Source organism: Megalops cyprinoides, chromosome 17 (assembly GCF_013368585.1).
Source record: "Megalops cyprinoides isolate fMegCyp1 chromosome 17, fMegCyp1.pri, whole genome shotgun sequence".
In the NCBI taxonomy this organism is placed as follows: Eukaryota; Metazoa; Chordata; class Actinopteri; order Elopiformes; family Megalopidae; genus Megalops; species Megalops cyprinoides.
In genome coordinates this window covers 11,163,888-11,185,843 of record NC_050599.1, presented here as the reverse complement: position 1 = coordinate 11,185,843, position 21,956 = coordinate 11,163,888, and the positions used below count along the sequence as shown (strand labels likewise).

Sequence of the window (21,956 nt, the reverse complement as noted above, 5' to 3'; positions counted from 1 at the left end):
GTTGCTAGAGGCAACTGCTGCGACAAGTTATTTTTTGTTAAATCAGATTATGTTGTTTTTGTTTGTGACAAAGGAATGTCTACACCCTGTCAGACTGTTGTTGGAAAAAGCCATACCTCCCATGATTCATAGCTTAGATTACAGTTCGAAAGAATCCCCTGTTTCCTTCAGCAACACTGATCTATGATCAGCGCTCAGCACATTATGTGAAAGGGCACATTGGTTGAGCGCTAACCGGATCTCAGGGTTGCTGAGGGGAGCATGGAGTACAGGTGTAGATTGGAATGTGACCGTAATATAGCATTTAAGCTGATTTGCTTCATGAATAACATTTTGAAAAGGAGAAGGGGTAACATCTTAATAAAACTTTATATTCAGTATATATTTGTGTGTGTGTGTGTGTTTTTGTGTGTGCTTGCATGCTGTACAGTATGTGAAGTTGTTGGGTCTCCCAAACAAATTTAACCTGGAGTTCTGCTGAACCTCCAAATGGTGGATTTAACCTGGTACACTAGCATAGGGAGTGTAAGCCAGATGGAGTTGTTTTGAAGATGTCTGATTTTCAGGAGGTGGAAGTGCATTTATCTGCCCTCTGTTTCTCCCTCAGCGTCTGGGCATTGAAAAGACTGACCCCGGCGCCCTCACAGCGGAGGAGATCACCGCGTTCGTGCGCCTTGACCTTGACCCCGAAAAGGTCACGTGGCAGAGAGGTAGGGGTCTCTTCTTTTCGCCGGGACTGCATTCCAGAGGCACATTCGCCCAGGCCACTCGGGGCTCTCGAGGGGGACCCTCCACCAGGAGGAAATGAAAGATTAAGCAGGTTAAATCCCCTGGGCCCGGGCCCCGACAGGTCCCTGAGCTTTGATTCTGCACCCACGTACGAGCGCTTCACCTCCTGTTTTCCTGATGTGAATTTCGCCCCCCCTGCCTCTTCTCAACGCTGCCTGGGCCGATAACGGTGTGAACTCTCCCACAGTCTCATTCTGCGTCTGCCGTATTTCTTGAACGTCTTTCCCCAGCGGTTCAGTCGCAACGCAGCAGCTGTTTATTTGGCGTTGTAAGTCAAATGTGAGTTGTGTGGGAGGGGCCCCAGAACAGCTGTTTTTTGGGGTGTCCTGCTTGCAGACATGGGGAACCACTGTTGTTATTAGTACCCCATGGAACACAATGGAAAGTCCTCATTGACTGATGGGATATTTATTCTAAAGGTTCAAGAGTGCACAGCCTAGAGAAGGGGCTGGCAGATTAAAACCAGCCTTCTAAACCTCGGTTTTTGAAATGAACATAAACGTTTTTTTTTTTAGTGTGAAACTACACACATCTTTTCATTTTCCATAACTGAACTATAGATGTTGAACTCAACAATAAGGCCTCTGCATGATTTCATTTGTTGCCCCAGAGTTTTCTATAAGCTGATCTCATTGTCATGTCTTCAAGGCAGTCTTGCTCTGACCGTCCACTTTGGTGCTTAACACGTGTTCTGTATTCATTTTGTTAATAACATCTGTATCCATAGTAAGAATGTTTTATCAGTCTTTATAAGCTCTAAGGTTCAACTGAAAGCTAAATTACATTGTAAGCCAATTTTCCTTGACATTCAAAATTAAAAACATGTGTATAGTACGAGAATTTATCTATCACTGTAATATTACAGAATTGTAATAATCCATGTATTGTGCATTACTAATACAGTTATGATTTTGTAAGCAGGGTGGAGTGATATATGAGGATTAATCAAGATCTTACTGATAGTTTCTGATTTGTCTTATTTTGTGTGCTTTTCAGTTTCATGCAGCCCATCATCTCTTGGGTCTCCTTTTTGTTGGCTGTGTTTGTCGGCAAACATAGGTCTAAGAAACACAGCCTCACAGTGGACTCACTGTTTTTCCTGGCTCAGGATTTAATGTGGGGTCTCTTTGAGGCTGTTTCTCCGTATTTTTCTACTTTGGTCCATTCATCAGACTTTAAGCCCTCTGTGTATATGTTTAATCTGGTTTGCGAAGTCTGCCCAAATTGATTTAGGACTGTCAGCTGCATCTTTAAATGAAATCACTCACTTCAGGCTTAATCCTGCATTTTTTATGTTTGGGCAGTATAACTTCAATCAATTTGTGTGTGTAATCACATCTTTGTTTACACTTTGATTTAAAATGTATAATCATGTTTGTTTTACCATTTACAGTTGTTGACACCAATGACCGTTTCTTGAGAAAGATAACCGTTGGACAGGCGAACACAGAAAAAGGGCACACTCGCCAGGTATGATCTGTGTTATACTCTACATTTTACTAAAGCCACATGTCCAGACCAGGTATTTTATGCATAATCACTTATACACTACTGTATATAATAATAATAATTTGACATAAGATTGTGGTGTAATTTATACCATGTCCAGGTTAAATCTGTCTGCAAAACGCGTTCTCACTAACACTGAGTATTGAATATAAGACATTTTTACTACTTGCACAACATCATGTATTTTGTGGTACCTGAAATGAAATACCGAAGTGAAACAATGCATGCTTAAAAACATTTATCAAAAATAAGGACAAAGCACATTGCAGTTAGATTGACCCTGTCCCTAGGTGTCAACCACCCTACTAGGGTAATATCAACTTTAATTGGCTGTGTTGTCCTGTCAGATATGCGGTACCTTGTCCTTTGTGCATTTGTAAGGGCCCTCATGGCTTCCACAGGAAAATGTACTGTATGTTTATCAATAGCTACACATCAGTGTTCAGTGTGTAACTTTCTGCACATGAAAAGCATATCACAGACAAAAGGGTGTTCAAAGGGGTAATGCAAACACACAATGTGAAAAGTGGAAAGCACCCATACCCATACAGAAAACATAGATTGTGACATGTCATTTGATTAATAAAAATGATTATTCATTTAATAGCTGCCATTTTAATCACAGCCACAATGATCGAACCTTTTTCTGAATTGCAGTGGTCCTGGCATTAATATTTTGGTCTTCCCTTATCTCGATGTATAGAAATTTTGGCATACACATGTGTGATCTCTAGGTAGCGAGTTGGGCATAATTACACACTCTCCCCCATTTGTGTGACATAATTAAGTGCTGTGGAATTTCAGTGACTGTCAGTAAAATGTGGTCTGAATCAAGCCCTACAAACCACACCTGTATGTGAGGCAGTCTAATTGAGAGCAAATGTTTTGAATTAAAGCTCCCCCCTTACAAAAACATATAGCTAGCCAGGCATGTGCTTGTATTTACCTTCCCCTGCCATTCACTGTAACTCATAGTAACCCCATAACATAGTAACAGTAGTCACATTAAAAACACCAGAGATGCACATAAGTGAGTGCTAACACACTGCTGTTGCCATGTTTCCAACAATGGCTGTTGTGGTGCTGTTTTGTTTCATTTAGGGCTGTCAGCAGAGCTCCCTTGAAAAACACCCCTTCCTGCACGTGCCCCTAACCCAAGACCCTTCCAAACCCCACAGACTTTGGCTGCATACGTACACTGCTTTTAGAGAGAATGCATTAAATAGCTGTATTTGCCATGGCTGTGTATGAGTACACGATCACAGATGGTCATAATAGTGAATTCGCTAAGTAATTCTGTATTCAACCCCAGAAATGATTGTCATGAAAGTTAATGTCACCCCAAATTAAACTGCTTCAAAACTGTTCTCCGGCTTGGCCACAGTCTGACTTCCAGTGGTTTTTAAGTAAGAGACACTACCCCTCTCTCTGCAGACTCAGTTTGACATTGCTGTGGCCAGCGAGATCATGGCCATCCTCGCCCTCACTGATGGCCTGGGGGACATGAAGGAGAGGCTTGGCCGCATGGTGGTGGGCAGCAGTCGGAAAGGCCAGCCAGTCACTGCTGATGACCTGGTATGTATGCAGGGGAGGGCCAGTGTGTTATTCTTGGACAAAGTGCTCTGGTTCTAGGAGCCTGGCATCCAGGTGCTGAGTGGTTGTGGTCCAGGTACTGAGTGGTTGTGGTCCAGGTTCTGAGTGGTTGTGGTGAGATTGAAGTAACTGAACCAGTTCATGTAATTGTGGTTTGGATTCAGTAGGAATTAGAGACGGAAATGGTTTGAACCTTCATGCAGAGACAGTGTGCGGGTTGACCGTGGAAGCCACTGATGTTGATGCAGTGTGGCAACAATGTTAGCCAGTGCTTTTGTCATGGAATTGATCTCGATGGGTCTTTAAACTGGAGAAGTGAACATGAACGTCATAATTTTGTTGCATCTTTAACCGTGGGTACAGTGAGCATGCCTTTCTGGATCACTGCACGAGTTGGCACAGTCCAAGTATAAATGTCCATACCAAGTGGAGTCTCAATAGATGCTGGTAGAGGGCGCTTGTGAGCTTGTATAAACCACTTTATTATGAAGTTAACAGAAGTGATTTAATTAATGTAACTGAACAATCGCACAGATCAGTAGGTTTTAGAATTGCATACAGTAGTAAGTACTATTATGCAACTAATATATGTCACAGTAAGACGAGCTTCTCCATAAATCTTGGCGTGCAAAGACGTGCCCCCTTTGGGCAGAACGTCTGCTTCTACATTACCTGCTATGAACTTGCAGTACAGTTCTTGTTTCAATTACATGGCATTCATTAGAGATTTTGAGTACTGGTGCAAGGCATTCAAGGAAGTTAAAGAACACAAACAATATAAATGTGTTTATTTGAATAATGATTTATGTGACATCTCACAGTAGAGTGAAACAGTATGCCTCTGCAAACACTCAAAGTGACAATGAAGTGTAGTGCTCGACCAGCCCAAGACCCATCCGTGACGAAAGGGAACTCACCAGTGTAAACTTCCACCTCTTCGATTATTAGTCTGCCTTTATAACATCACACAGTTTGGGTTATGGAATATTTAGACAAAAAACAAATGTTGGTTGAATGGTTTCTCTGATTTATGCGTACAACTTTACACTTATTATTAAGATAACAAAGATAACAAAGTTACAGTGCCATGGAAGAAAGTGAGGATATAAAATTCAAGTGCAGTACTGAGTATAAATTTAATGACGTTGTTCCATTACGTCTTAAATTGTAGGCCTACCTTCTTGAGGTTCTAGTAATTCTATGTATTTTACATTTTCCTGGAAATAATTTTGTTCTTACAAATTGCTGCTTCAGTTTGGCAAAATTCAATAATATGACAAGACTTTAACGAAATGACACAGTCAGTGCAATGAGAGAGACAACAACAGATGGTAAATTTATTAACTGAGCCCAATTAGTAGGGCGGTCCACACACATTGATATTGGTGTTGCTAATTGCTTTTTCTGATTACCTAAAGCAACAGGAGTTGCAGATGAAGTGTATGGCTCCCAAAAGCTGACAGTCATTGATGTGATCCATATAGTGAATAGAATATGGTGGCCACATGTCCTGGATCACCACATGCTGACTATTATTTTCAAATGTTTAAGCAAAACAAACAGCAGATGTTTGTCCTGTGATTTAGTTTGAACAGCCATCCAGCATAATGGCAACACATTTGTATTTATCATAGAAGTGATTATGGCAATTGAATTCATCATAACCTCTTTTTAAACATTTAAAAAATTACATAAAATGACAACACAAGCTTGTCAAATTGTGGAGATTTTTTTTGGTTTTGTTTTAATGTAAAATAACTCAATTTGTGTCCTTGTGAAGAGTAATTGCACTCAGGGTCTGGTAATGGTTAAGGCTTTTCTCTCCTTAAGATCTATGCCAACCCACACTTTCTGTTACAATCCAAAACGGGCCTGTCTGATCCTCAAGATTTCCCTCTGTAGGAGATTTTCCTTTAAAACCCAAATCCCATTGACTATTGTCTGCATTCATAGGCAATCCCTCTAATTCAGTGCCTGGATAAGCATATGGCTAAAAGGATTGTGGAAGGATTGAATTAGGCCCTGGGTTCAGTTTTGGGTTTGGAGGTTGGGGTTGGAATGAAGGGTATGCCTGATGTTATGGAACAGGTGTGAGAAAATTAGAATTATACAGGTAGAATGTATATATAACTTTTAGTTATAGAAGCAGCTTAATATGAGTTATTTTCTTTGTTGAGATGTCAAAAATTCTAGCATTAAAATGCTGCGTTATGGACATTAATAAACCAAGCTCTTCAGCATGTTGATTTTTTAATGTATGTCCTGTGTTTTTAGCATTTTTTATAATCCCTTGTTTTTTGTGCTGTCTGGAATTCCAGGCATCTTGAATGTGGTCAAGCAAAACGGTTGTTGTCTGCATGAGTGGTGGTCATGTTATAGTTCATGCACTCTGACCATGGGAAGACTATATGTTTCAGGCTGAATGTTCTTGACCTTGCGCATAACCTAAATTCACCCCTTGTATCTCAGCGAGGAGGCAAACACAGAACAGACCGGCAGTCCCGCGTTCCAGGGATGTTAAATCATCTTAACAGGCCCAGTTACTGTATGATTTAAAGGCTTGGCTTTGTGTGTTCTCTCGTCTCCCATACTGCGTTGCGTTTAAGTTCACGACCACTCACTCTCATGTTCGGAGATATCGCCTGACTGTACCAGAGCCAAGGCAGACAGTGACTTGGGAGCCCAGTGCCACTTGATATCAGTAACAGAGGAGTAGCTGTAGATTCAATCAGGTCTGCAAGTTCAAAGGTATGGTTGAGTTGATTTACAAGTGGGCATGGAATAATTCAGCACTGGGTTTCCTCCAGTCCTCACCACATGCTACCAGCCTGCACATTGTTACCTTTATAAAGCATGGGACACTACAGTTGTCCTGTGATTTATTTACGTATTTACATTTGATTTCCTCCTGAGTTTTTAGTTCCAGTTTAGTGGTACCTCTGTTGATACCATTCCTGTTTCAGGGGAAACCAAACCAATGTCCAAAAATAGAAGTAAATGTGCCTTTGGATCCAGCCTCTGGGTTTGGATGTTTGGGGTGATTACCTCAGGTTCAGAAGTGTAGAAATTTGTTACTGTACAACATAAACATTTGGTAATACTTTAAGTGGTCTTGCATGCAGTAAACATACATATTGCCTTATTAAACAAAAGACTGACTGCTTTCACGACCATTTGTTAAGTTTCATAACATTACTTGGCTGCATCCATAAACATTCATAAATAAGTGTAACCACTCGTTACAAAACGCATAAATGTTCTCTCTGTTTTGATGGGTTGCGAGGTCTGTTATTTTTGTTCTGAGTGGGTAATGAGTACCCTGAAGAAGGCTTACAAATGTTAGCCTGTGGTTACTGATTCTGTTATGTAGTTTTATTTGGCATTTCCATGTCTAGATAAGACTCGCTGAAGCCCCCCCGAAACTGAGCAGGTTCTCTTGCCCCTCGAGTATCCCTGTGTGTCTTTATTAGACTACATCTGTCAGTGGTTACCTCCACATTTTCTGGATTACACACATGCTGGCAGCGATACTCTCAATAACATTTCCCAGCTTCAGCTTTCAGAATAAAGCGGCGTTGAAAATCCCGCATGCGAGCAGGCCAGCATGTTCCCTCTGAGGACACAATCTTGGGATAAAGTCTGAGGCTTACTGAGTGCTCGGGCGCCAGGCTGAGAGGCTTTAGAGTATAGCAGAAAGTACTGGAAGTGTTATGCTCTGGCGTAAAAAAATTAGTTTCATTATCAGCTGAGTTATGACGAAAGCTTTTTTTTACCCACTAATTTATTCTCTAAATACGTCATTGTGTCAGTATATTATAACATTTGCGACTTGCCAAAGGGACAGTCCGATTTAGTGATTGTGTCATGTTTGATTAGTCAGCTATGTGTTTGTTTATTATTTCAATATTCTAATAAATAGAGCATCTTCTGTTTGACATTTCTTATTTGTTTCTAGACCTTAGCATCGTGCATCGTTTGACAGCTTTAATGGTGTGCTGGATGAAAAAGTTATTGCATTGTATGGATTTGAAGTTTACATCAGTGGTTTTAAAGATGTCTCAAGACCCTTGCATAACATAGAGATCACAACTCCCTTGCTTATCAGAAATTAATTTGCTGGACTTAGACAAAATTTATTGAAGACATTGCTTTGCCAAGAAGTCCATTATTGCACATGCAGGAGAAGCGCTTCATATTTCCCGATAAACAAATGGTCAAAAGTATGCATACTGATCATCTTCACGTTACTGAATTAACCATTTGTAAGTTTCTAAAATCTAGAACTATGTGATTACTGGTTTCAACAAAGATGGTATCAGTAAGGAAAAGGTAAATCATACATATCCAGACCTCCAGTTTGATGTATGATGTATATTTCAATATACATTACATCACTTCATACAATTTAAATTCCATTAATTAATTAACCAAACAGTCTGTACCGTGCCAGCATTGACTGCTTGCTCTCCTTGTTGGCAAGGCTCTCCTCTTGACTACGGGCTGAGGCCTAGGACCTGAGTTTGTTCCAGCTGTAAATTGACCGCCTCGTTTCCCTGCTCATAGGCATCTTGTGACTCATCAGACATCTACGAACTACTCCGATGACATCAGCGGAGCCACATTGGTTCTCCAATTGGTGCTTATTTCACTGTAGTGCACTGTGGGATTTGTAGTGCGAAAATATCCATTGGCTGTGTGTGAGTGTACTGAAGGATTGTGTTCGCCTTTCAGTACATCTGTGCAAGCGTAGAGAGTTCTGCAGTGAGACAAGTCTAATGTGTAATTTTAATTAAAAAAAGGGCTGCAGAAAAGGGAAAAGAGGCATATTGTAGCCTGAATTTGATAATTTGTGACCGGCCATTTTCTTTCTATACACTTTTCTTGAAAACCATTTATAGAACAATTTTTTTTGTGTGGGTACTTTAAGAATTTCTAATGAAATTTCTGAAATCTAAATCTCTTTATTCAAAGTGAACTGCCTTCTTGTCACTCATTTGTTGCAGAACACTACCCTATGTCCACTCTGTGCCCTATTGAGAAAGATAAATGGCAAATGGAAAGTGCTTTCAGGGACACTGTGGAGGGGAACTCAGGAGGAAGAATGTGCACAGGACAATTTAGCCTGAGAGTACTGCCATTGCAAGCAACTCTAAAGTCTAAAAATCTGATTTTCTCCACACTTTGTGTAGAAAATCCTTTGTGATAACGAAATGCAAATGGTCCAGCTGTTCTTTCATTCAGGAAGAAGGCTCACTTCTTCTCCTGCTCCTCCGTCATCACGGCATAGAGAATGATCGGTATGACAGAGCTGGTTTGACACTGTCGTACATTACACGAGCGTCTGGTTTGGGGAACCCGGAGCCTGTTTCTTGGTGATGTTAGTGGCCACGGGTGCAGCCGTTCCCCGGGGACTGGGCTTGGACATGAATCATGTCTCTCGTCTCTGACATCTGGTTTCAGTACAAGGTCTTTGTCAGCTCTCCAGGCTGCCATCTAAATCATTTTGCCCCGGCCTTACAGACCCACGTTGTTAGAGATGACTGCACTGCTCATCGAGGATGTCTGTTCTGTTACTGAGCAATTCCAGACCCCTTAAACAAAGACAGACAGAGAGAGCGAGAGACACCCAACCGCAGCAGTGAAGTATTTACAGTGGATCAGCACAGGCTCAAATGCATTGTTTGGCGTTGCCCATAGGGAGGGAAAGTGCGTATGCAGATGGGAGTACCCCAAAACCTGGACTGTGTTAAAGAGGCCGCAGTGTTGTCTCATTGTGGCAGCACAATCACACTGGCTGGTCCTCCCTGCTGGAGGGGATGGGAGGTGTTTGTGCTTTCAAATATGCGACTGCGTGTGAGATGTAATAAGTTAAAAATGTAATATTTGCAGTACAGACTGACTCAGCATGGAAATCGATCCAATCCTGTTATGGTGTTGACACCACACAGCTGCACTCTTCTGTGTATTGGTCGGCCCAGTACATTTTGCAGTCCATTGACTTAAAGTTGTCTAGTTTACATCTCTATAGCACGCTGAGGTTTCCTTATGCATCCCCGAGGTGGACTGCATCTCCGCTCAAAGTTCTTCCTTATTGTTGAGTGGCATGCAGATAATAGCGATCTGGCTCAAGAAAGGTTTGCTCTGAAAATATTTTCGTTCCCTGTTGTGATTTGCCTTGGCTGCTCTCTCCTAGGGTGTAACTGGAGCACTCGCCGTTCTGATGAAGGATGCCATTAAACCTACACTGATGCAGACGTTGGAGGTGAGTCGCCAGAAGGTGAAAGCGACATCAGTGACAAATACGCTTTTCACCATTTGAGAACTTTACCCAGCTTTACAATTTACCCCATTCTTGCATGCCGTTGATCTTATCCAGGGCAATTTGGTAAGATTAGAGATATATACAGCATGGGTCTTACAGAAACAATTGAAGTATATTATTCAAGGGCAGCACCCTTCCCAAAGTCTAAAGCTCTTAAAAAGTACAGTAAGGGGCAACAAGACTGGTCCCAGGTATCAAATGTATAAGGTATGAATGGAGGCTTTGGACCCAGGGTAATGGACATGTTGTCACTTAGCGTATGTCTTAACACTTTCTCATCTCAGTGTTATATGTTGCTGTATTTGAGTTAGTTATGCCTATTTGTTCAAATTAGCATTTGCTTTGACAGTCAATTAAGTGTGAAAAAACAAAGTTTGAAAAACTTTGACTTTAAATCAATTTGCTGCCCTAATTTTGAGAGAAAAGGCCAATTTTTCCCAATCCACTTTGAATTTCCTGGAGTACTTTCCAGAGTACACCATAACTTACTTTTCTTTCATGGCCTCTACCTAGCACACTTTAGTTGTTTGTTTTGTGCTTTCCACACACAGATTTTTACATTTCAAGTGTTTTGGACAACAGCCAGGACTCAGCCCTTTTCTCCCACTCTTCATGAAAGGGTCGGCTTTTGTTAGTATTGGCAGCGTGTTTAACTCAAAATTTAGTTGCCAGTTTGATCAATGGTTTACTCATGTCAGGCGTGTCAAAGTGTCTTTGGCGCAGTTCTGGTCTTGCCTCGCAGATGTTCCACAATTGCGGGCGACAGACATCAGCGGGATCCTTTTCAGGCAGGCCGCGGCTCTCTCGCTGACATCTGCGTCTCATTGCCTTCTGTGACGTGACCACATTCATTGGCCGACACACTTTTGGCCTCTGACCGCCCTGATTCTTGGAAACGCCCTAAAACGATACTCTCGGCCGGCAGGAGTGTGCCGAGATTGAATCGATGGCCTGATAAGAAATCCAAGCGCCTCTGCGGATGTTGTAGACTCCTCTGAAGACCACGGTCACGGTGCAGCTGGTTGGAAAGTCCTCAGGGGCCCTAAAAGAGGTTCTCGTGAAGAAGAGGTGACATAGTAAAATGGAGAATTTTCCACATCACTCGCCCCTAGAATCGAGGGCTTTTTTCCAGGGAGGCGGGGCAAAATGGGGACAGCTGCAAGTGAAGAATGGCAGATGCTAGAGCTCCACAGATTTTTGTATGCGTTCGGAGGGAAAACAACCGCGTGTTTTGTGGAACTTTTCCTGCCTGCGCTTCCTGTGTTTTTTGTGTGGGAGCTTGTATCGGAGGACCCAGGTTGGCAGGTCCATGGGAATTTTCCTTTTGCGCAGGGCCTCTCTACCCCTGTGGCGCACGGGAAAGGGGCAGACTCTTGTTTTCACAGATGGAGTTAGGGCCGCTGATAGCCAAGAGACAAGTGAATGCCTGCTTTACCCTGTGCGGTGGGGTTTATCAGCCTAAAAACAACACGCTCGAACCCAAGCTCATGTGAGGTCCATTAATCACAAGTCATAATACCGGTCGTGAGCTTCTCTTATAGAGTGACTTCCAGCAAAAACCCCCCTACCCCCCCCAGAAAACACAGACATCCACCACACCCTGCCACCCACCTTCATCACGGTGGTGCTACTCTGAGATTAAAGGTGGTATATACGCCACATCAGGGCCTGAAGCCAAAATCGTTGTTTTACTTAGAATGTCTTCTTGATGATACTGAATGATGAGGTCTGTCGGGCCTTCTGCATCCTGGTTTGTGTTCTTTCATGCATGTGTTTTCAAACTGTGAGCCTTCAGTTTAATTTGGAAAGGGTTCAATGGAGACACTTCTATACACCCGCTTGCCTGCTTCTTCTGTCACCCACATCTCATTTCAAAGTCCATGAAAGCTAACATCCTTTTGGCATCCGTGATTCCCTGAACTAAAGCAAAAAAAAAATACACATTTAAATTTTTCTATAAATTATGGGTTTGGAATGAGAGCCTTGTTTGGTCTAAGGGCTTTCAGTGGTCGTTAATCGCTCTATTATTTTTCATTGGGAGAAGGGAATGGTAAATTTATGTGCTCTGCACAGTCCTTAACTGTACAGGAGCATTTCAGACAGGATGAACTTGAACGGTTTAGTGCTTAAATCTGTACTGAAGCACCAGCTGCCTTAACCATTTGACCAAGTTTTTAGGATTTTTTTATTTGAATTAATTTTTGATTTTTTTTTATTTTTATTTTTCTAGCAAAGCCCAGTATTTCATGGTGTAAAATTTTTCCTAGTCCAATACGTATGTTTGTGAAGGTATGTCTGAAGGTGATACAGGCATTTAACGGATTGATGCAGACTGTGTACAAATTAAAGTCCATCCCAACAGTTCAAACCAGTTCAAACAGGGGGACTTGACTGGAGAACGTTATAGCTCTTGATCAAGGTCACAAAACCAGAGAATACCTCCTCATTAAGAATTGGACTTCCGATGCATATTCCAGTCAAGCTGACATGACCCCAGCTCATGCGGGCCTTATGATGTTGCCTGACGTTGAAACGTGCTGGAGCATCTCCCCAGGGTGGTGCGTGTGACGTTTTTGGTTTGGCCGGGAGTATGTTGGAGGTGGTCTAAGGCCATCCCAGCCCCTTACATGGATGTGGTTCTTGCCTGATCTAAGGGGGGGGGGGGGGGGGGGGGGTTGACGGTTGACCCCAACTTCTCCCAGGAATGCTGGGATTCATTTAGTCCCATACATCATTCTGCAGTGCAGGGATCATACAGAAGAAAACTGTGCCGCCCACCCTGAAGCTTGGAGTAATTGCAGGCTTCAGCATAAGAGATCCAGAATCTTCAGTTAAACTGAGTCTGTGTAATCAGCAATGGACAGGGGATTGAGGGGTGTGCTCTGTGAGGACAGAGAGTATGCTGCTTTCTTCAGTTACCCAAGGCAGGAGTTTCCCAGAGCAGCTGCATGTGGCTTTCAAATTAGCATAATATGGATGAGCAGACACCCTTAAACAGAGTGACATACATTCCGCCATTTAGTTTTTAACATGATATTCATTTCTGCAGCTGGAAATTTAGAATAATTCAGAGGAGTTGAAGTATCTTACTCAAGGGTACACTACTTGTGCTGTGATTTTGATCCAGCTGTGTTCTGGTTCCAAAGGAGCTGATTACTCTAAACTCTGAATCAAAGCAAATCCCACAACTTCTCTTCCTCCCTCTCCATCATATTTTTTTCCGGTTTGGCCCTGACTGAATGATTAAAAAATTGTTCCGAATTCTCTGTATGAACTTGACATATTGTTTTAACTCACTATAACATTGCTTTCCATGTTAGACTGGGATGTGGTGTGGAGTGATGAGAAAAATGGAAAGGAAGAACAAATTAGGTTTCCTGTTTTTTGCTTCAGTACCTCCCACGGGGGTATTTACATCTCTATTTTCCACAGACTGGAGAAGTGACATTATTTATGCAATTCATTTCCTGTTTGACCCTGTGGTAATGTGAACACGATTCTCCCATGATGAGAAAAAGGTCTCCTCAAAATGTGAGCCTGACATGGAGTGTGTGCATGTCTTACTGTTAGTTTGTCAGAGAAAGAAAGAGCGCGGAAAGAATGAAAGTAGACACCCATCATGCTTCCAGAACTGTTGGGCCTCCTTCCCATGAGCGAGAGATTGAATCGTGCAACACAGAAATAAAATACAACTTGTCACTGAAAAGCAGTGAAATGTTTTGCTTTTTAAAATAGATTTCAACACATGTATCTTGAAACAGACCTTAAAAGTCATGGTAAGATTGCTGCAAAAAATTAATAATTACTATTATTATTTATTAATAAAAACTGTTGATAAACATTCAGAAGGTTTTCATAAAATATTCAAGTATTCAGTTTCAAGTATTTGAAAATGAACCCTAGGGAAACTTTTATTTGGATGTTTGCTTTTAAGGCAGATTTATAAATGCTATATAAATACATCCAGCCAATGTTGACCTGCATTTGATTGCCTCCTAGAAGCACCACAGGTGCCACTTAAACGCATTAATTAAGATAAGAATTATGTAGTTGCCCAAAGGGAGTATTAAACACTTATTCTTAAAGGAAGTTGTGTTTCCAGAAACCGATAAGTCCCTTCCTTGTCAGCTCAGTAAAACGTATCATGATAATAACTGCCAGTGTTTTTTTTTTTTCCTTCCCTGCTGAAAGGGTATCCTGAATGAGGTGCTTGCATTCTTTCCTAAAGAGAAGCCAGTGTTTATTGATGCAACCTGTCTTCTCTTTCCTCCCCCCTCTCCCCCCCCCACCCCGTGATCTGTGTGAACCAGGGCACGCCAGTGTTCGTTCATGCCGGCCCCTTCGCCAACATCGCCCACGGCAACTCATCCGTTCTGGCTGACAAGCTGGCCCTCAAGCTGGTCGGCGAGGAAGGCTTCGTAGGTGAGCCCCATTGTCGTTCGCCGCATCTGTTTCCTGGACGCATCCCCGCTGCCGCGGCCTCGTGGCTGGGGGTCAGGCATCCTGCTCGGGCCACCAGGGACCCTTCTGTTGAATTCTTACAGTGTGAGGCCGCCCTCTGCCTCGAACCGCGCCCCGACTGGCCCGTGACGCCTCGCTCTTAGCCTTCACCCACTTTGTCTTATTGTGATCCGCACTGCTACTACCGTTGTTCTTCAGGCCCAGCCCATCTAGGAAACATGTTGCATAAGATCAGGAAGCATTACATTATTTAGACACTCGCAGTTTTCTGTGAATTGTGCTGCTCCCTTTCGCTGGAACATTAATGAGTTCCGGAATTCATATGTTTAACTAGACCATGGTGGTAGGCATCATTTAAGACAGAAGGAGTAGCCAAATAATTTTATCTCATTCAGTTTCCATGTTTTATTAGGGTTCGAGTTAGCCAGAGTTCGAGTTTACTGTAGCTGAATTATGCAGACCATTTTTCTGTCATGCTCTGTCAGCAGCTTGGATGTAGGGATGGTGTGAAACGCAATAGAATACTGACATAAGAGCTCAGGTATACCTGCTGAAATTCAACACGAATGCACACAGTCATTTTGAATGTCCATGAGCCAGAGTTTTAGAGGGCCAGGTACACCTGAATGTGGGTGGTGAGAACATTGTACTAGAAAGTGCTGGCTTTCAGTCTTCGAGCCAAAGGTGTCTAAGGAGTAGTGTGGTTTGTGTGATATACTGCGGATTTGTTTGGTGTCCCAACGCGAACGTTGCTTTTCACATCGGAGGGAAAAACCCGTAGACTGCAAACATGCAAAAATGTAGAAGGGAGGCCTCTTGGCAATCTCAACCACAGTGCCTTGGATGCACTTTAGTTTTAGATGCTTATTCCAGTCATTCTGGAGCGCGGCTCACTCTGGAGAGGCATCTCCGGGATGGCATGCTGGGAGGGTGTGTTCTGGCTCAGCCAGATGCAGACAAAGTCTGCGCAGTAAATACCAGCCCGACGGGAGTCTCCTTCTGCGTTCCTCCTTCTGCTAGCTTGATTTCCAGCCCTCCGATCTCCATATTCAGGAACCGCTCCGCCACCCGGGAGCTCGTTGCTTCGGGAGTTTCTGCTTAAAACGTTGGAAGCGTTGTGCGGATTAAGTGGATATTCCCCATTCACCAGGCCTTAAACACTTTGGAGGAGAGATGTGGAAGTATCATAATATCATTCTCATATTGCATTATTTATTGACTTGGCCCCTCTTGAATTCTCCAAGAGTGACTCGCGCTCTGTCTGGAACCTATAAACTGCTTTATTTCACTTGAGACATCCAGGTAATTTACCCTTTCTCAGAGGGGTTGGAAAAATTGCCAGAATTACGGATTTATCCAAATATATATTGATGAGGAGTTTTGTCACTGTTTTATGATAAATTGGTGCGCTTACTGTGTGAGTTACAAGCAGTACAGCAATATAACAGCAATATAACTTATTTATGTTCTGGTGTGTTAGCTTTCAGCGTTCCAACCTGCTTATTCTCTGCATTTAACACTATGTAAATGCTAACAGATGTCCCATTACACCAGCTAACATCAAAAAAAAAAAAAACAGTATGCAATTTTGGGCTTTGAAAGTCTTTTCCCCAGTTGGCGGACTTGTGGTTTCAGTGTTTTCCCTCATTGGTTGTGAGATCAGTGCCCAACAAAATCATATGTTCCCACAGCACAAATTGTTAGTATCCATTGACAAGTGTCCAGTTCAGTGGACATGCATGTATGCAAAGCTGCAAGGGTTATGACCCATCCCGCTAGACTAAGACTTGTTACATTATAACTCTCACATGAATCCGCAGTGTGAAAGTGTTTTGTGTTCAGGCAGAATACATGTCTTGCATGTTTATAATGGTCAGGTTTAAGACACATGACTGAAAGAGCATAGAGGGAATACATGTATTTTTTTACTTGTAAGTTGTAGTTAATAAATAAATTTAAGTCTCTTCTCCACGTAGGCAGCTTAACAGAAATGGCCTGCGTATTTATTGTTTGCCTTTGATAAAAGGAGGAATATGTTGAAGACTTGTTGAAAGATCCATACATTAGAGAAACTTTCTCGCTTTGGCCTGCAACAGTGGCTTTTGTGCTGTTTTTGGAGTTCATGCAGAGTTTAATATTTATGAAATGAGGTCAGTTTGTATAACATTAGTAGCTGTTGAAAGGTCCCCAAACGTAGTATATATATCTGACTAATTTTCTTCAATAGATACGGACAGAAACTGAATGAGAACAAGCTGTTAGACGGTAAGAGTGTGTATGGCCCCAATGGCCGGGATCCAGCAGCTCTAACCCCCCACTCCCTGCTGTCCGGTCATCTCAGGTCATCCCTTAGCATCCCTGTTTGTATGAGCCTCATCACCACTGGAGATCTATCCAAACAAAGCGACCCTCAGCCAGCGGGGCTCGTGGCGACCGCGCCAAATAAGGCAATGCAGGTGGGAGCTGGCGGCTGTCTGGATTTATTTGGCGTGTTTTTTTTTTTTTGTGTGTGTTTTGTTTTACAAACGTCGCGAGCTCTTGGTCAGGCGGGGTGGTCCCGGTGGAACATATGGATCTCTTCTCCTCACGTCAACCGCCTCTCTCCTTCTTTTGAGCTGTATCAGTCATTCTGAAAGGAAATTTAGGACACTTTTCAGTCTGCTGTAAATGCAGTTCCAGACCCTGAACATTGGATAATGCTCCTCCCCACATCCGCCAGCTGCGCCACTGTCACTCTTGTCCTCAAAATCCCAGAGGGAAGTATCCTCATCACAAAACAGAGTCTCTTCAGATGAATAATACAGTTAAGCTCAATATCACTATACAGTTTTGCACTAGTAAAATGGAAAATGAGACAAAAAAGGGTAACAAATTCTTTTTGCACAGGGAAAATATTAAAGTCGATGTTATGTACACTATATGGTTGTTACACTTTGTAGTGGTTGGTGAAATATGTGTTCATAAACACTAAGACTTGAAAAGTACATATGTTCTATATATATTGAAACTATTTAAAGCATGATCAGAAAACATTAAAGTGTAAGGTACTTTGTAAATTTGGACAGTATTCTGGGGCCTCTCAAGATGCTGAAAATGATTTTCCAGCTAGTAATTTTCATTACAGGGATTACAGTAAAAACATGTTTTCAAGCGCGCGCTCCACAGTCAGCCTACACACCCAGAAATCCTTGAGATGTAGAGTCCTTACTCCCCTCGTCTGGAAACTCTCGCCGGTCAGGCAGGGGCCCTACTAAAGACCTCCGCTGCCAAAATACTACCTTCAGGAATGTGGGGAGAACGTGTTCTTGTCCTGTGGTTTTACCCAACGGTGGAGAGGGAGCAGCTGACTGCTAGTTAACCCCTCACTAGTTGGCAGCTTTTTCACTTCTTGGCTGCTACACTACAGTAACGTGAATATGGGATACATTTCCATATTCCATTAATTTGGTGTGAAGGCTGATTGTCGTTATTTGTTGGTTTATATATGGTTATTCTGTGCACGCTTTCACGTCTTTTTCATAGGACTTCTGGTTCTGTTGTATGTGTATATGTTTGCGGTGTATGTATGTTTTTTTGTTTGTGTGTTTGCTGTGCTTGTAGCTGCTTGGAAAGGCACATTTTGGATGTTTTGAGAGCCTGAAACTGTAGTTGAATAATTAAAGCATACCAGCGTATCTTTAGTGAAAGAGAAGCACAGGCTCTGTGTGTGTTGCCTTGTTACCTTACTCTCACTGACCCCAGAGGTATGCCAAAAATGCAGCGGCTACAATCATGGTACATCTGAAGTGAGCACCACCCACCTCTGAAATGGGAGATGTTTTTGGAAAAACATGGAGGGGGGAGGGGGGGGGCAGGCAATGCCTGCATTGCAAATGTTAAATGTCTGTTTTTGATTTTAGAAAACAAATATCACACAGTAATTGAATATGACACCCAAAATGGGGATGAAGCATAAAAACATCCAAAAAAGAAGTACCATACAATTATTGAAGACGGGGTTCCAACCATAAATAAACCATACGGATGTCCTAATTACACTCAGTTCTGCATAATGTAACAACAGCCGAATTTTGAATAATCATCTCATAGTGCATAGTTGGTTTTAATGTAAAAGTTTGAGTTTTGAGTAGCAGTAATGTCAACCATTAATACATGATGCAATCGATTCAACATTAACACGTTAGCTACTTTTCCGAATGATTCAGACATTTCTTGCCTGAAAATATATCTTGGTTTTGACAAGGCAGTTATTGGTAGTATGTGCTCAATCTTTGTAGCAGGTGTGTGTTTTTGACCAAGTGTCTCAGAGCACTTCAGTTCATTCTGTTAGTTACAGTAGCTACAGTAATTATTTGCTAGAGTGTACTGTGCTGTTATTATATAGATGTCTGATAGATGAGGAAACACACTCTGACTGCTGTTTGGGTTTTTTGTCGCTGTATATACAGGTGTGTGAGAGAAAGCCTAGACCCTGTCGATCTCCTGGGTTTGAATATCCCACGAGTAATCATTGGTGTTTCCTGGGAGTGGTGTTTGGCTGTTTATCCCAGACATCATTTTAGCCACATTCCCTGCCTCCTTCAAGGGGCTGCAGTCGCCTCTGCACAGCCGAGGACGGCTTGGATCAGCACCGCCCGTATTTCACTGCCGCATGTTGGCTGAACTGTAAAGGCACTGTCTTACTGTCTCCCTCAGGCCTGCAGAACAATTATCATTCGGTTTACTTGGGCTCTGGGGTTACGAGAGATTCCAGGAAGGAGCACAGTGTTTCCCTCCTCTCTCTCACCTCCCCCTCTCTCATCTTACTCTTTCCATCTCTCCCCCGTCTCTCTCCCTCTATCTCTCGGCCTGCTTTCTGTTACGGTCCGCGTCCGTGGGATTTTATTTTCTGTCAGATAGTCCACCCATAGGACCCACACATGGCCACAGCTGGCCCGAGGAAATGACCAAGATGCATGCTGCGCTACATCATAGCCCTGGCAAGTAATTAGTCAGTGAGTAGAGTCATGATTTGGCAAACGGCAAATGGAGGAGTGTTTTTTTGTGGGTTGTACATCTGTTGCATCTGATCAAAATCCCTGATCAACTCCATAAATTACCCCCAAGTTCAAAACGAGTCCGTAAGGATCTTTTGTCTGTGATTACGCAATCTAACAAGCACTCTGAAAAGGGTTTAGTAGCCAGACCATTCTTATAAAGTAAGTCAGATGTTATTGTAGGCTCTGTAAATATCATGTCATTATTTTTGAATGTGAAGAGGGTTTTATATGGCTTTATAATGTGACTGATTTGTTGCCTCAGTGGAAATGCCATAATTCATAAGTAAATGAATTGCATCCAGAAACCACAGTGAGTGGCTCTCAAGCTCTTCAATTGGTTGATAATTCCTTAGTTATCTGTCCATGCCACTTTGATTACTGGAGTCTCCATGATCTAATTTGCTATAAATCTGAGGTGATTATTTTCCACTGCAAAATCATTTTTATTCCAGTAAAAGTCCAGAAGGGTAAACCAAAGAATTTTGTGTTTAGTTAGTTTGAGGTTTGTGTTGGTCAGGTCAAGAATGCAGCTCGCAGACCAAACTCCCATGCAAATCTTCTCTGCGGTCAAGTACAAATATTGTCTTAACAGTTTGTACCAAAAAAACAGGTTTATGGTATTAGAAATTGCATTTCTCAGCTGATACACGGCCTGTGTGCGTTTTGTTTTCCTGACCGCATTCTTTTCACGAAGCGCATGACTCTGAGAGCTTGGCTTTTCCAGAGCTGAAACTGTGGGACTGATTGGCTGGATTCTGTCCCTAAAGGAGACAGATTCAGGTGGCTTTAGTGGAGCTGAGGAATGTGTACCACGGATAGGGAGGGGGGTTGGGGGGGGGTGTACTGGTTTCCTAAGGTTGCCGCGGGCTGTAATTAAAATAGGAGACCATGATCGCGGACTGAGGAGAGACTGAGCCGCCCACCTTCTCCCATCTCTTTGATGCTGCCCCGCATGCAGGAAGCAGACATTAGCCTGGCACAATAATAATATCGCCGAGCAGGGGCCCGTGTCCCACTCATCTCCTTTCCTTAATACATTGCCCCAACCAAAAGCAAACCGGTGAAGCATTGTTGTGATCTGCAACTATGCCTGTCTGCTGTCTTTATTGTCAGTTTGCTTAGTGGGCATCTAGGGAAATTTTCATGGCTTCCGTGTTTTCAATTTTATAAGGTGTGGAAATTTACTTTCTTAAGCGTTTACGTTTAAGTTTCTTGCTCAGTGTTACAGCAGTAACATGTTATGTCTCCTCTGGGATTTGACCCAGTAACCTTCTGGTTACAAAGTCAGTTCCTCAGCATTCGAAACCACTGCCACATTCATACTCCAGTTAGCAGCAGTGCCACTCAGCAGTGTTTTTGTAATAAGAATTCATACTGCTGTCATTGGAGCATGTAAAGAAGTTTGTTTGAAATTTTTATAATGTTGCTCAGATACCATTTCCAGATTAGGTCATTCATTAGCATTGTTCTTGAATAATAAAACCTGGCATTTCAATGTGCTACTTTACTTTTGTGTTCTTCCATTTCATCATAATAATCATGTGCTGAATAATAAGTATAAAATAGCGAAAATTCATCCTCTTTTGCTGCCCTCCTGACAAATGGAGACATTACAGTTTGTCTAAATGTTTTCAAACACAACTCAGTAATCTGGTTCATATGCTCCATGTCATTATAATTGCCAAGATCCTCTAATCCTACATCCGTCTGTGACTAAGGTCAAAGGTAACCTAAGGGTACCGCATTGAGCTCTGCAGAGATGGTGGAGGTGGTCCAGCTTCACTGGCCTGCTTTATTACAATACAGAAAGGGAGGATGTCACATCTCATCCCTGGAAACAACAACTTTCCTGCCTGTGGAAACCGCAGAGGAAGCATAAAGACTCTGAATGGGGAAAAAGATCCATTGATTTGGGAATTGTGGAAACCTGTTCCAGTTGTCATATTTCAGCAGCCTTTGCCACAGGAACTACGCTTTTTAACTGAAAACATCCAGGCAAGCTATGCCAGTGTAAACACGGTTGGAGCATTATTTTCCGAGTGAGCTCCGGGCTCATACTTTTTACTGGTCTCAGCACAATTACACAACTACAAATGGAATAAATACACACAGTGTAACAGTGTCTTCCTTCAAGTGAGATGGAACAAAAGGGGTAAAGTGCTCTTTTGTTCCCTGAGACTTGAGAGGGTGCAACTTGCAATGTTTTTATTAACTGCATTTCAGTAAATTAAATTACAGAACAA

The 21,956-nt window shown here is 42.4% G+C and overlaps 1 protein-coding gene across 1 annotated transcript in view; it reads left to right on the top strand.

Annotated features, from left to right (window-relative positions):
* Nucleotides 1-21,956, top strand: part of mthfd1l (methylenetetrahydrofolate dehydrogenase (NADP+ dependent) 1 like) — a 63,661-nt gene that overhangs the window by 15,491 nt on the left and 26,214 nt on the right. Inside the window, exons 16-20 of the mRNA XM_036549740.1 lie at nucleotides 608-710; nucleotides 2,183-2,259; nucleotides 3,733-3,873; nucleotides 10,085-10,153; nucleotides 14,524-14,635. Coding sequence (XP_036405633.1) covers nucleotides 608-710; nucleotides 2,183-2,259; nucleotides 3,733-3,873; nucleotides 10,085-10,153; nucleotides 14,524-14,635 — 502 coding nt within the window. The remainder of the gene's footprint in view (nucleotides 1-607; nucleotides 711-2,182; nucleotides 2,260-3,732; nucleotides 3,874-10,084; nucleotides 10,154-14,523; nucleotides 14,636-21,956) is intronic.